Source organism: Neolamprologus multifasciatus, chromosome 1, assembly GCF_963576455.1.
Source record: "Neolamprologus multifasciatus chromosome 1, fNeoMul1.2, whole genome shotgun sequence".
NCBI classification, from domain to species: domain Eukaryota; kingdom Metazoa; phylum Chordata; class Actinopteri; order Cichliformes; family Cichlidae; genus Neolamprologus; species Neolamprologus multifasciatus.
The window spans coordinates 29,355,850-29,368,919 of record NC_140439.1 but is presented as its reverse complement, the minus strand read 5'-3'; the positions used below and the strand labels follow the sequence as shown (position 1 = coordinate 29,368,919).

Sequence of the window (13,070 nt, the reverse complement as noted above, 5' to 3'; positions counted from 1 at the left end):
ATAAATTACATTAAAAAAGCATGAACATTGTTTTGTATCGAAAAAATATCGAACCGTGACACCAAAGTATCGAACCGAACCGTGAATATTGTGTATCGTTGCACCCCTAGTATTTAGGTGTATCTTTTCTGACACTGACACTGATAATGAATGAGCTCTAGGTTTTTCTCATATACTAAACACCAACTTTTTACTACATCATTTATGACTGAGCACATTCCCAGGTTACCAATAAATCATCAGTGATGAATGTAGAATCCAGAAGATTCTCCTGCTTGTTTTTCACCCGAGTAGGATGCTGGTGACAGTGCAGAAGAAGCTCTGAGAAATGATGAATTTGCTGATCACACAGTCATTGGTTTAGGCTGTTTGAAGCCTTGTCTTTATTGATCCACGCAGCCTGAGAGTGACACCACATATTTGTAGTCAGCCTTGTGGTAGATTTGGAGCCACATTCACTATCCATAAATTGAGTTTATTACCATGGAGGTGAAGAATCAGTAGCTTCTTGTTTGTACTGGTATTCTGATACAGCAAAGCGATGCAGCAGTTGTAAAACAGTTGAACCCTTAATGTGGTGGAATTGGTTTAATGTCATGACTACAATCTATGCCACCTACTCTGTAAGTGCTTTGATTATAAAGAAATTTAGTTTATATAGTGAACAAACTAGGATTAGGTGAATTAAAATGGTTGTTAAACACTGAGTGTATGTTGGCACCCTGTAGTTGTTTGTGTTTTAACAAGTCAGCTGAAGAAAAACTTCATGCCTAAAGATATTCTTGCCTAAAACTATTTTCCTCAAATTTGGCATCAACAGCAATTCCACAATTCACCGTGAACAGTCCAAGTTCAAGTCATGTTTAAAATTTCACATCTTATGTTTACTTTTGTTACATATGTAGTAAAGATGGCAGGATACATTAGAAAGCAGTGACTTTTGTTGAATAGGATTATCCTTCAAATGAGAATGTCCACATTATTTACAGTCGTTGCTGCATATGACTCACAGTGCAGTGATGTGATGAGAAAGGTGTATAGACATATCAGGTACTTACACTAGTGAAGGAATGGTACAAAGTAAATAGGAACTGAGCCAAATCGCTGCAGTGCTTCTTCTGATTACATTTTAAATTGCAGACATACATTTCATCTATTTTGGCTCTCGGAGGAGGCGGACGCATCTTTCCCCCTCTCCCTCCCTTGGCTTCCCTGCTGCTTCTATGTGTTTGTCTAGTCTTGTCTAACTCTAACCCTCAAAGAGTTTCTCAGTCTTGTCCTCTAAAGCCTAAAGAAATATGGATTTGATCCAATTGTCCTGCAGAGACATTTGCTGCCGGATACTCAATGGTCGGTTGCATCGTGTGTCTGACGACACTCGATGGAGGACATTGAACGACATCTACCTATGTATTAGGAACCACGATAACAGAGTTCGGGCTGATTGGAGCTGACTTGGACCTGGCTTATCGAAGAACAAGAAGCTGCTACAGCTGTTCAAAATCCCATAAAGCTGGCCGACTTGATAGACAATTGGCAGGGCTGTGAGTACTCAGACTGTGTTTTGAACGCAGTATGGATAACATCTTGGAGAAGAACAATGGGAACTGAGATAATTGGTGACCAGTGATGGACATTATACCAACTGCAAAAATTGGATGCAGTTGTTCGCACTAAACCCAAACATTCACCATTTTCACTCATGCGGCTATCCCACTGGCGCCAGCTGAATCAAACCTGTATAAAACATTTCAAATTACTTGTGACTTGTGATTATTATGCTATTCCAAACTATTTAAAAAGAAGTATAAGGGGCAAAAGTGTAGCCTTTAGCTTTAATAAAAATTGACTTCAGTTTACCTTTAGGTCCTCATCAGCTTTTGAGTTTCTGGCATTGTCATCAACATCAACATTGGCTTTCTGCATCCATAACTGCAGGTTGTGAAAATGTTTTTCGACATTCTCACCACTACAAGGACTCCCAAAAACAACTGCAGCACTTCGAACCATGTCATTGAGGTCTTTTAAGGAAGTTGCAGTAGTGAAGACTCCAACAGTGTACATTGCAAGATGGTAGTTCTTTGGTGCACTGCAGTTTAAGAAGAAATTATCTTTAAGTGTTTCCAAAACAGTAATAAACAGTTTTCCCAAATTGAAAAATGAAATGCCATGTCACATGTCACAATAAAAAACAAACAAACAAGTGAATACTGTATTAAAACGACTACACTTACTACTTTTTACAGATCTCCTTTGCATTCTTCATAACATAACTAAGGCATCTGTGAAGAATTGGAACCTCGAAGTCTTCCTTGTTTCCTTTCCCCGAAGCAATGTTATAATTATGATTTATTGTGTCAGACAGATTTTTTTTTTGCAAAAGCTAAACAGATAGCTTGCATTAGGACCATAGATCCATCACACATAAGCATTACAGGTGAACGTATGGCTTTGCACCCAAAGGCCCTTGCAACATCAGTCAGAAATGCTTCCAGAAAATATGTGACCGAGGCAGTGGTATGGTCATATGTTAAATATGTAGCCACTGGTAGGGGAGAGCATGTTTTCCGTGGATTCCTTACTACAAGTTCATAAACACAGAAAGGAGGCAAACCCTTTCTTTTTTTTCATGATACTTCCTGTAGCATCCAAATAAACTATGTCCTCCCGACAGCGGCTCTGGAAAATTTCAATGCTCTTGGAAGACCATAAAAAAACACCTTTTGGATGTAACATCACTTTCTGCAATACATCCTCAGGGTTGTTCTTCTTGTTTGCCACCATTAACTGGAGACTCATAATCTCATTATGATGAAGATGACTTTTCTTTCGGATTTCCAATGCTATGTTTCTCAATACTTGAGGAGTTGGAACTTCATCTCTACACCCCGATTACACTGTCCGTAGTCTGTCTGAAATCAGATCTGTCCACTGTAGTCCCTTGTATCTTCTTTGGGATCTCTTATTTTTTAGATTAGCCCATTCTTTCCATTTCAAGAAAAAAAAAAAGTTGGTTCAAGTGGGACCCTGATTCTTATGAATCCATCATCAGATGAGTTGCTGTTAGGCTACAAAAGAGGAAAAATTCATTTTGTGAGAAAAAGTTTTGTTCCATGTTACATAACTACTGTAATATCTGTAAATATACTTGAAATACTCGTGTATTTTAAGTATATTAACAGCCATTGTTTTTAATGTCGGAATATATAGCAAAAATTCATGTTGAGAAGTGTCATTAAATAGAAATTGCATTCTATGTTACAACATTTGATAAAATTCTTTATTTAATTGTATATTGTGTTTTTACAAATATTTTTTATGTAATATAACGTGGTCATTTAAACAATGATACTAGCACCAATCATAACTTATTTGAAAGCATTTTTAATGACTGACCTGCTCAGGAGACAGCTGTCCATCCTCCTGCAAGGAGATGTTCGGTGTCAGGAAAGCGGCAGCTGATAGTTCTTCTGGTTGCTATTACATGAGTTGAGGGGTGTAACTTTAGTGTAATTACATGGAAATGTTAAAGAGAAATTATGATAGTACAGACAGACTGACCTGCACAGGAGACAGCTGTCCATCCTCCTGCGAGGAGATGTCCGGTGTCAGAGAAGTGGCAGCTGATAGTTCTTCCTGTTGAGAATGACATTACCTGTAACAATATTAAGTTTAGGGATAATTTCAACAGTAACACATTGACTAAAATGTGGTATATCAACATATTTAATAGCAAACACATAGAATATTATTTATGGAACCTGCTCTGGTGGCTTTTGTCCGTTATCTGAATCCCCTTTGACTGGTATAGACAAGTTCTGTAGAGAACAGCATACATTTTTAAGAAATTTCATTTTAACGACATAATTTAATACAATATATTAAAAAAAAAAATTAAGTGAAAATAACTTTTGCAGTTTGTAATTTGCAGTTATTATCAAAGGAACACACATAATTGGTTGATAGGAAAGATTAAGATGTAGACAAGAGACGTTCAAAAGAGGGGAAAATACAGAGGGGATGAGGGACGGTGAGACAAGACAGTAAATTCCATTGGATTACCTACTGGAAGAAAAAACAAAAGAAAACAAGCAAAAATATAACACAGTAGGGAGACCACAGCCACAACCTAGATAAGTATAAGTAACAGTAAATAATAAATATTGGTGTCAGGACGGCCCCTGCCGAGAAACCTTATCATCTACATGTATTTAAAATTGAGATGTGGGCGCCGGCAACTTAGGAGAGGTTGAATACACAGACCATCCCTTGGACGCCATTCAGCATGCCCAGCACAAGTGATGTTGATGTATAGGTTGTGGAATAAAATTGAGGTACAGGTGGTCAGAAGGGGACACAGGAGGAATGCCTCACCCCCACCTCAGTGAAACAACTGTACCCCAAAGCCCTGCATGTGTGGCGATGTGATGGAGTGGGGATGAGGAGGGGAGGAAAGTGAAGGCAAAGTACTCTCTCGTGGGGCCAGGTCCCCCGCTGACCCCAGTAGGCACCCCTGGAAGCCACAAAGGCCCATCCGGACAGGGGCCTACATTAGCACCACCACCAAGCCCCACAGAGTCTGGGGTAGCGGGCGCACATCCTAACCTACCACAGAGGAAAATACATCCACCCAAACATTCAATAATCTCTCTGACTACATAAGACAAAAGACACCACGGTTGAGTTTATTCTCCACCTCTGTACTAATTTTAAAGTTAACTATTCTCTTTTTTTGTGTGTTTTAAATGTGGTGAATACTTGACAAACAAAGTAAAAAGAAAAAAGAAAATTATAAATTAAAGGGCCTTGGAGATGTCATTCAAACTAATACCATTGCACATCAAAACATATATGTGGATAACAGAAAGAATAAAAAAACAGTTCAGAATAATTCTAAAGTAAAATTATCTTGTGGAAACAGGAATTTTCCATTTTAGAGCATTTTGAAATCGTTAAAAGAGTAGGTCGTATATGGGCAATTTAAAAAGGCCTTTATTTTGGAAAGCAAAATCAGAATGACTTGAAATTGTAACAACGCGAGGTTGGATTCTGTTGATCTAAAGTGAAATTATCCTGTGGAAACAAGAATTTTTCTTTTTAGAGTATTTTGAAATCGTTACAAAAGTAAGTCAGATATTGGCAATTTGATAAGGCTTTTATTTTGGAAGGCAAAATCAGAACGATATTATATAGATATGGTATCACTGTGGGGTTGGACAATTTTGATCTAAAGTGTAATTACCCTGTGAAAACAGGAATCTTCCTTTTTAGAGCATTTCGAAATCGTAAGAGTAAGTCAAATGTGGTCAATTTGAAAGTGCTATTACTTTGAAAGGCAAAATCCGACTCAAAATTTATATGGTATAACCGTGGGTTTGTATACTGTTGATCTAAAGTGGAATTATCCTGTGGAAACAGAAATCTTTCTTTTTAGAGCATTTTCAAATCGTTAAAAGAGTAGGTCGTATATGGGCAATTTAAAAAGGCTTTTATTTTGGAAGGCAAAATCCGAATGACTGATATTAATATGGTATCACTGTGGGGTTGTATACTGTTGATCTAAAGTCGAATTATCCTGTGGAAACAAGAATTTTCCTTTTTACAGCATTCTGAAATCACTGAAAGGTAGATCTTAAATGGACAATTTCAACAGGCCATTAATTTGAAACACAAAATCAGACTGACTTGATATTGACATGGTATCATTGTGGGGTTGCATACTCTTGATCTAGAGTGAAATTATGCAATGGAAACAAGAATTTTTCTTTTTAGAGAAATCAGAATTCATTGAAAGATTATTTCCCATATGGACAAATTGAAAGGGCTATTATTTTGAAAGGCAAAATCAGAATGACTTGAGATCAACATGGTATCACTGTGGGATGGAATACTGTCAATATAGACAGTAATTATTCTGTGGAAACAGCAATTTTCCATTTTAGAGCTTTCTGAATTCATGGAAAACGCACACTGATATATGGTCAATTTGAAAGGGCCATTATTTTGAAAGGCAAAACAAGAATGATTAATATTGACATGATATCACTATGGGGTTGTATACTGTCAATATAGACTGCAACTAGTCTGTGGAAACGTGAGTTTTCCATTCTGAATTAATTAAAAGAGTAGTTCAAAAATAAACATTCAGAGGGCTTTTACTTTGAAATCCAAAATGAGATGCTTTAATTGAGCTTTTATTTTGAAATCAGGTTTCCACATCTTTTGCCATAATACTCAGAATACACAGGGAATGTAAAACAGAGTGGAGGCTGGCTTGACTGCAATGCTGGAATTGGAGGCTGGCTTGTCACCAGTAAAACCGAGGTGTATGTAGTCTGTACGAGAGGACCTAAACCTCAACGCAAGACGTAGTAAAAAACAATATTTCTGAGGTACTCGAACACAACGGGTAATTTGTTCGTGATACTGATGTTTCTTATTGACTGACAAGTTCGAGGTGCATGCTAAGCATTTACATCTGCTTTTGTGAAAACTTTCTCTACGAGTCTTTATCTCTTTAGCCTTTATTTAACACATTCCCAAACTTATTCAAGTTAAAAACAGTACAGGACAGCATCAAAACAGGTTTTCTGTCCTGTTGTGATGCCATGATGTTGCTGCTTCAGCAGCGTGGTTTGTCATCAGTAGACTAATTAGTTGTACCAGAAAAATCACAGTAGAGGAACAAAGTTCTATGCCAGCCGTTTTATTGAACAGTGAAGCTCAGCAAAACAGAAGGAAAAGCAAAGCTCCCCTAGGGTGTTTGTCGTAAGCGCATGCATGTTAGGACCAACCCCAACGGACAAACAGCAGGATAAAGCCCAGAGGTCTTGCCCAGTCCTTTTTTGAAGAAACCAATTGTCCCACCTCCCTGCTGCTGAGAAACTTTCCAATGCGCCCAAAAACAGCAGGTGCAGGCGCAAGTACGGGCCAGAGTCTGGCCAGGACGCTGGTTGAGGGCCCTGCCCAAAGGGACACCCTTAGATTAACCCTTTGCTTTGCCTTCTGACAATAGGTCACAACATGGTCAACGTTCACACATTAGTACAGCAAATAACTTAGTTTTTTGTGATAATTTTATGATATACATCTGAATAATACTTGACCTAACTACATCAAATATATGGGTTAAATGCTTTACATAATAATAAAGACTCCAGTGTATGTTTATAGTGTGTGTGTGTGTATATGATCACATATTCCATACAGTGATTTCATTATGTCTTACCATGTTACTATTTTCTAAGAGACATATTTCTGAATGTGCTGCATGAAAAACATTTATTGTGTGTGTGTGAGGGCAAAACACCTCGTGATAAGACTCTATGTGAAAGTTACAGAATAAACAGTGGCTTGCAAAAGTATTCGGCCCCCTTGAACTTTTCCACATTTTGTCACATTACAGCCACAAACATGAATCAATTTTTTGGAAATTCCACGTAAAAGACCAATACAAATTGGTGTACACGTGATAAGTAGAACGAAAATCATACATGATCCTAAACATTTTTTACAAATAAATAACTGAAAAGTGGGATGTGCATAATTATTCAGCCCCCTGAGTCAATACTTCGTAGAACCACCTTTTGCTGCAATTACAGCTGCCAGTCTTTTAGGGTATGTCTCTACCAGCTTTGCACATCTAGCGACTGAAATTCTTGCCCATTCTTCTGTGCAAAACAGCTCCAGCACAGTCAGATTAGATGGACAGCGTTTGTGAACAGCAGTTTTCAGATCTTGCCACAGATTCTCGATTGGATTTAGACACCAGACAGGTCAGAGATAAAGTTATTGAGAAATTTAAAGCAGGTTTAGGCTACAAAAAGATTTCCCAAGCCCTGAACATCCCGAGGAGCATTGTCAAGCGATCATTCAGAAATGGAAGGAGTATGGCACAACTTCAAACCTACCAAGACAAGGCTGTCCACCTAAACTCACAGGCCGAACAAGGAGAGCGCTGATCAGAAATGCAGCCAAGAGGCCCATGGTGACTCTGGACAAGCTGCAGAGATCTACAGCTCAGGTGGGGGAATCTGTCCATAGGACAACTATTAGTCGTGCACTGCACAAAGTTGACCTTTATGGAAGAGTGGCAAGAAGAAATCCATTGTTAACAGAAAACCATAAGAAGTCCCGTTTGCAGTTTGCCACAAGCCATGTGGGGGACACAGCAAACATGTGGAAGAAGGTGCTCTGGTCAGATGAGACCAAAATGGAACTTTTTGGCCAAAATGTAAAACGCTGTGTGTGGCGGAAAACTAACACTGCACATCACTCTGAACACACCATCCCCACTGTCAAATATGGTGGTGGCAGCATCATGCTCTGGGGGTGCTTCTCTTCAGCAGGGACAGGGAAGCTGGTCAGAGTTGATTGGAAGATGGATGGAGCCAAATACAGGGCAATTTTGGAAGAAAACCTCTTGGAGTCTGCAAAAGACTTGAGACTGGGGCGGAGGTTCACCTTCCAGCCGGACAACGACCCTAAACATAAAGCCAGGGCAACAATGGAATGGTTTAAAACAAAACAGTGTTAGAATGGCCCAGTCAAAGTCCAGATCTAAACCCAATCGAGAATCTGTGGTAAGATCTGAAAACTGCTGTTCACAAATGCTGTCCATCTAATCTGATTGAGCTGGAGCTGTTTTGCAAAGAAGAATGGGCAAGGATTTTAAGTCGCTAGATGTGCAAAACTGGTAGAGACATACCCTAAAAGACTGGCAGCTGTAATTGCAGCAAAAGGTGGTTCTACAAAGTATTGACTCAGGGGGCTGAATAATTACGCACACCCCACTTTTCAGTTATTTATTTGTAAAAAATGTTTGGAATTATGTATGATTTTCATTCCACTTCTCACGTGTACACCAATTTGTATTGGTCTTTCACGTAGAATTCCAATAAAATTCATGTTTGTGGCTGTAATGTGACAAAATGTGGAAAAGTTCAAGGGGGCCGAATACTTTTGCAAGCCACTGTATGTTGAGTGCAGATAGATATATAGTGTATATAGTTATATAGGTATACATATCATTCAACAATCCACCACACTACCACTCTAAACATGGCTTGAACACGATGGCTGTCACTATATTGATATGACAGAATCTTTTCTCCACTCTCGACATCTGCATAATAAAGAGAGGGTGTTTTCTGAATTCAAAAAATTTAATATGAAACAACTCTATTACCAGTTTGCTTCGTGTACAGGTCTATGGAATGGCAGGGTGATTTTCCAGTGTTTGTGCTGAATAATGCTACTTGAAGTGCTTGATGAGTTGGTGAACTGTGTGATTAAGAGACTGAAATAGTGTTGTGCATGTTTTTATTCTTGTCTGCTTTGCCACAAATTTTGATTTAACTTCTTTTACAACTGAGCCTTTGCCTTGGGTTTGATAACTAAAGGCTCCACACCAAAACTGATGGAATAGATTGGAATATCTGATTATTCACTCAGAATTATTCTTAGAAACTACAATAGGCCATCCAACTAATTAGGTTGCTTTGGAAGGTAACATTATTATGGTTATACAATTTTAAATGTGACTTTTCAATTTTCAATCAGCATATTCCCTTAATATCAATTACAAGGCATGTATGACATTATGATTGTGAGATGAGCCCCCCTAAAAGCTTGAACCTAGAATCACATCTGTCACTAGGTAAAATGAAAATAGCTGATATCAAGTCCATTACATAGTAGCTGATGACCCAGGAAATATCCTTCTGTTTATCTCATTGCGAAAGATCATGCAGAGTACACACTTTACACTATTTAAACTGCTTTACTCTGCCTAGAGTTGTTGGCATATGTGGAATTCACTTTACACTCCACCTTCTTCCCAGCTCCACCTTTTGTGTTATATATTATATGGAAAAAAATACCAGGCTGCTTACATATTATATTTACAGGAGCTTCTCAGCCATGAAACCCATTCCAGCTTACAGTTTTGTGCTCATACTCAGAGGAGGTTTGGAAGCCTGCAGTTACTTAGTCAGCAGAGTGTTGTTGACTTTTATGCACCATCCGCATCAGCAGTCAGTGATCCCACTCACATGCAGGCACATGCAAAGCTGAGGGCACTGGCTTCCTTTTAGTAAGTATTTATTACCAAAAAAGTAAATCTTGTGGTTGGACAGCCATTTCAAGTGTTTTATTTGTGCTCATTATTATGAAATCACAATATGCATTCAGAAATCTTTTAAGAAAATATAATTCTGAATAAAATCTCAATAAAACAGAATAGAAATACAATGGGGGTTTTTGTCAAAGTGCTGCATTACTAAAATCCTCCATCACTCACGTTTCACTTTACATTTACACATCCCAGTGTATATACACCTAATAAGGTAGAAAGTGGTTAAAAGCACAAGCAGCATAGCTCCAGCCAGGAACAAAACTACATCTACAGAGTGGTAGGAATACCAGGGCATTCTGTAGGACTCTGCTTTCAGGTGAGCTGCTCCTTTGTGCCTCATGACAAACTCTATCCAGAAGAGGGCGTTATCCAGTGGCTTTACTGGCTTATCTCTGTGTAGCCTGGAAAGTCTCTGCATGTTTGTCCTGTAGGAGGGATCATTCAGGACTTCCTCTATGGCTTTCAGGAAGTTGTTGTCTTTGTCCACTGTAGTTAATGTAAGTATCTTAGCTCCTCCTCTGTCTTTCAGACGTAGCAGGTTGTCATACTGATCAAAAAACACAGGTATACCCACAACTGGGACTCCATGATAAATAGCTTCTTGGACTCCATTTGTTCCTCCATGTGCCACAAACAGTTTTAATTTTGGATGTCCTAAAAGGTCATTCTGTGGCATCCAGTCCACCAGTAAAGTGTTATTGCCCAGATTGGCTGGTCTGTCACCTTTATACTTCCAGATCACTTTCTGTGGTAGTTTAGCAAAAGCTGCAGCGATCTCATTTGCCATGTCAGCAGGAAGTTCAGTCACAAAAGTCCCCAGAGACATGAGGATGAAGCCATGCTCTCCAGAACTCTGCACAAAGTCCTCCAAGTGCTGAGGCAGAGGTTTAGCAGGTTTGCACTGGAACCCTCCGATATAAACAACATTAGGCATTGTGGGCCGTGGGTACTCAAACACAAAGTCCACTCTCATCAGCCAAATGTCTGCATCGATCATTAACTCATTAAAATCATGACCAGGCCCAAGATATTTGTCAGTTATTTTCTGGTATACTAGTTTAGCCACCAGGTTGTTTTGTGTTTGTGTTATGATGTGTAAAACCATGTTTGTAACTCTCTGAGAAAAGGTCATCTTGTCAGTATTCCCAGTTCCAGTCACAGGAATGTAAGATAATGGTGATGGAGCAATGGAAAAATGAGCATCTGCAGTTATTACCCATCGAACATTATAAACCAAAGGAAGGTTGAGATATTTGGCCAGAATGACTCCACCACCCCAGCAGGGGTCAGCGAGTATCACGTCAAACTTGCTTTCATTTAAGTTTCTCATCAACTGTTTGTCATCTACTATTGCTGTTACAAGTTCACCTATAGTTCTGTGAATGTCAACAAATTTGCTGAACAGCCCTACACCCATGTGGATAAAACCTGACAAGGAAAGAGCACCTTGTTCAGATTCTATGAGCTTAGCAACCATTTTTGACATAATCTCCTGAGTCACAGGGTTTTCTACCGGAACTGTTAATATATTATAACTAGAGGAAATATCCTTGATGTACCAGCTTTTACTGGAACACAGAATTGTTATGCTGTGTCCTCTAGAGTGCAATGCCTTTAGTAGAATATCCATATTTACCCAGTGGCTGCCTTCTGAAGGAAACACTAAGATGTTACCTCCTTCACAGGCTCTGGGAATAAAAATGAGCAGCAGCAAAGCAGTGCAGCAATACAGCACCCTCATCTGAAATGAAGAAAAAAATGAATTTACTGACATGAAAAAGATGTTCACGGTGGAAACGGACTATGAAAATTTAAAACTACTTTTTTTTTTACTTTGTCAATGAAGGGTCTGAGAGTGATGCAATCACAAGCCATCCATATATGCTCTTGCACTTTCATGATTTATTAAGCAACTTTCTGTTTCATCACTGACATTTTCGAATTTGTAAAAATATTTATAATAACATATTTGAAATTGGTACACGTTTTGTCATTGGTGCAGATAATTTATTAGCTAACTGTAGGTTGCATGTTTTAAAAAAGAAGGCGTCTGACTGCATAATTGAGAGTTTCTTAATTTAATTTTTTATTTAATCAATAAAAAAGATACTGACAGCGCTGCTGACGTAAGAGTCTACCGAATGTTGATTGGTTGACAAAATAGAGAAGCAGAGCCGAATGTAGAGAAGGGAGCGACGGAGTTCACCGGGAACGGAAGAAACACGAAACAAACAATAAAGGTTCAAAACTGCAGTATTAAAAGGACAGACGGTGGCTACAATCGATACTTTTCATTGTTTTCAACATTCTGCTTCGGCTCTTTGTATGTTTTAACTCTGCTCTTCTCCGTGTCTGACCGATGGATCAACAATAGCGTAGCCCACACACCAGTTGTACATATGCTTCCAAGAACCCTCTCTGCAGCTAAACAGGAAGCCCCAACTACCCAGGGACTAGAGCAGAGACCCTCGGTGTTTTTTCAACACCGTTTGGGGGGGTTCTCCACAAAAACTCACAAAGCTTAAGTGTAGGGCACTAACTCCAGTCGCAATTTGAGCAGCGCTTTTACGTGGAGTAGCAAGGTTAAGTTAATTTCCCGTATATACAGTCACATTAACACAGAACGTTTCTACTTACTGCTGGGCGTTTGGTTTCTCCACACAAGAAATGTAAAGAGCCTGTTTTCCAGAGCGCCAATGAACGAAATCTGTTCAATTAATGTTGCTATGCAGGATAGAGAAGAAATGAATCACAATCCAGGATGCACATTGAAGCCTGGAAGGCAGGAAGTAATAACCCTATCTATCTGTGTTCAAAGGTGACGGGGATACTTGGAAAGCAAAGGTGTGTTTATGTACTCTGGATCAAAGTTAGTGCGTCATTTGTGAATTAACTGAAATTGTACACTTTTTCATTTTCACTGAATAAGGAATTA

At 38.9% G+C, this 13,070-nt stretch overlaps 1 protein-coding gene and 1 pseudogene across 3 annotated transcripts; both read right to left on the bottom strand.

Moving 5' to 3' along the window:
• Positions 1-128: 128 nt before the first annotated feature.
• On the bottom strand, positions 129-2,892 carry LOC146526013 (uncharacterized; annotated as a pseudogene). The gene is made up of 2 exons (XR_014873992.1): positions 2,235-2,892; positions 129-2,089 (listed from the first exon to the last, which is right to left on the bottom strand). The product of XR_014873992.1 is annotated as an uncharacterized LOC146526013 (transcript).
• LOC146526012 (UDP-glucuronosyltransferase 2C1-like) lies at positions 2,892-13,057 on the bottom strand. 2 transcript variants are annotated; one of them, XM_085158779.1, is made up of 6 exons: positions 12,773-13,057; positions 11,772-11,876; positions 3,762-3,818; positions 3,562-3,636; positions 3,397-3,477; positions 2,892-3,068 (listed from the first exon to the last, which is right to left on the bottom strand). In XM_085158779.1, the coding sequence occupies exons 2-6, from the start codon at positions 11,874-11,876 to the stop codon at positions 2,994-2,996; spliced, it is 393 nt and encodes a 130-aa protein (XP_085014905.1). In that variant the 5' UTR covers positions 12,773-13,057; the 3' UTR covers positions 2,892-2,993. The 2 variants fall into 2 exon arrangements, with proteins under 2 accessions (XP_085014905.1, XP_085014897.1); XM_085158771.1 differs by lacking the exons at positions 2,892-3,068; positions 3,397-3,477; positions 3,562-3,636; positions 3,762-3,818 and having other exon boundaries at positions 6,691-11,876; positions 12,773-12,924.
• Positions 13,058-13,070: the final 13 nt, after the last annotated feature.

What these genes read in the sequence shown, in the direction of transcription:
- LOC146526012 (XM_085158771.1), bottom strand. Translation starts at nt 11,876, where the DNA reads ATGAGGGTGCTGTATTGCTGCACTGCTTTGCTGCTGCTCATTTTTATT.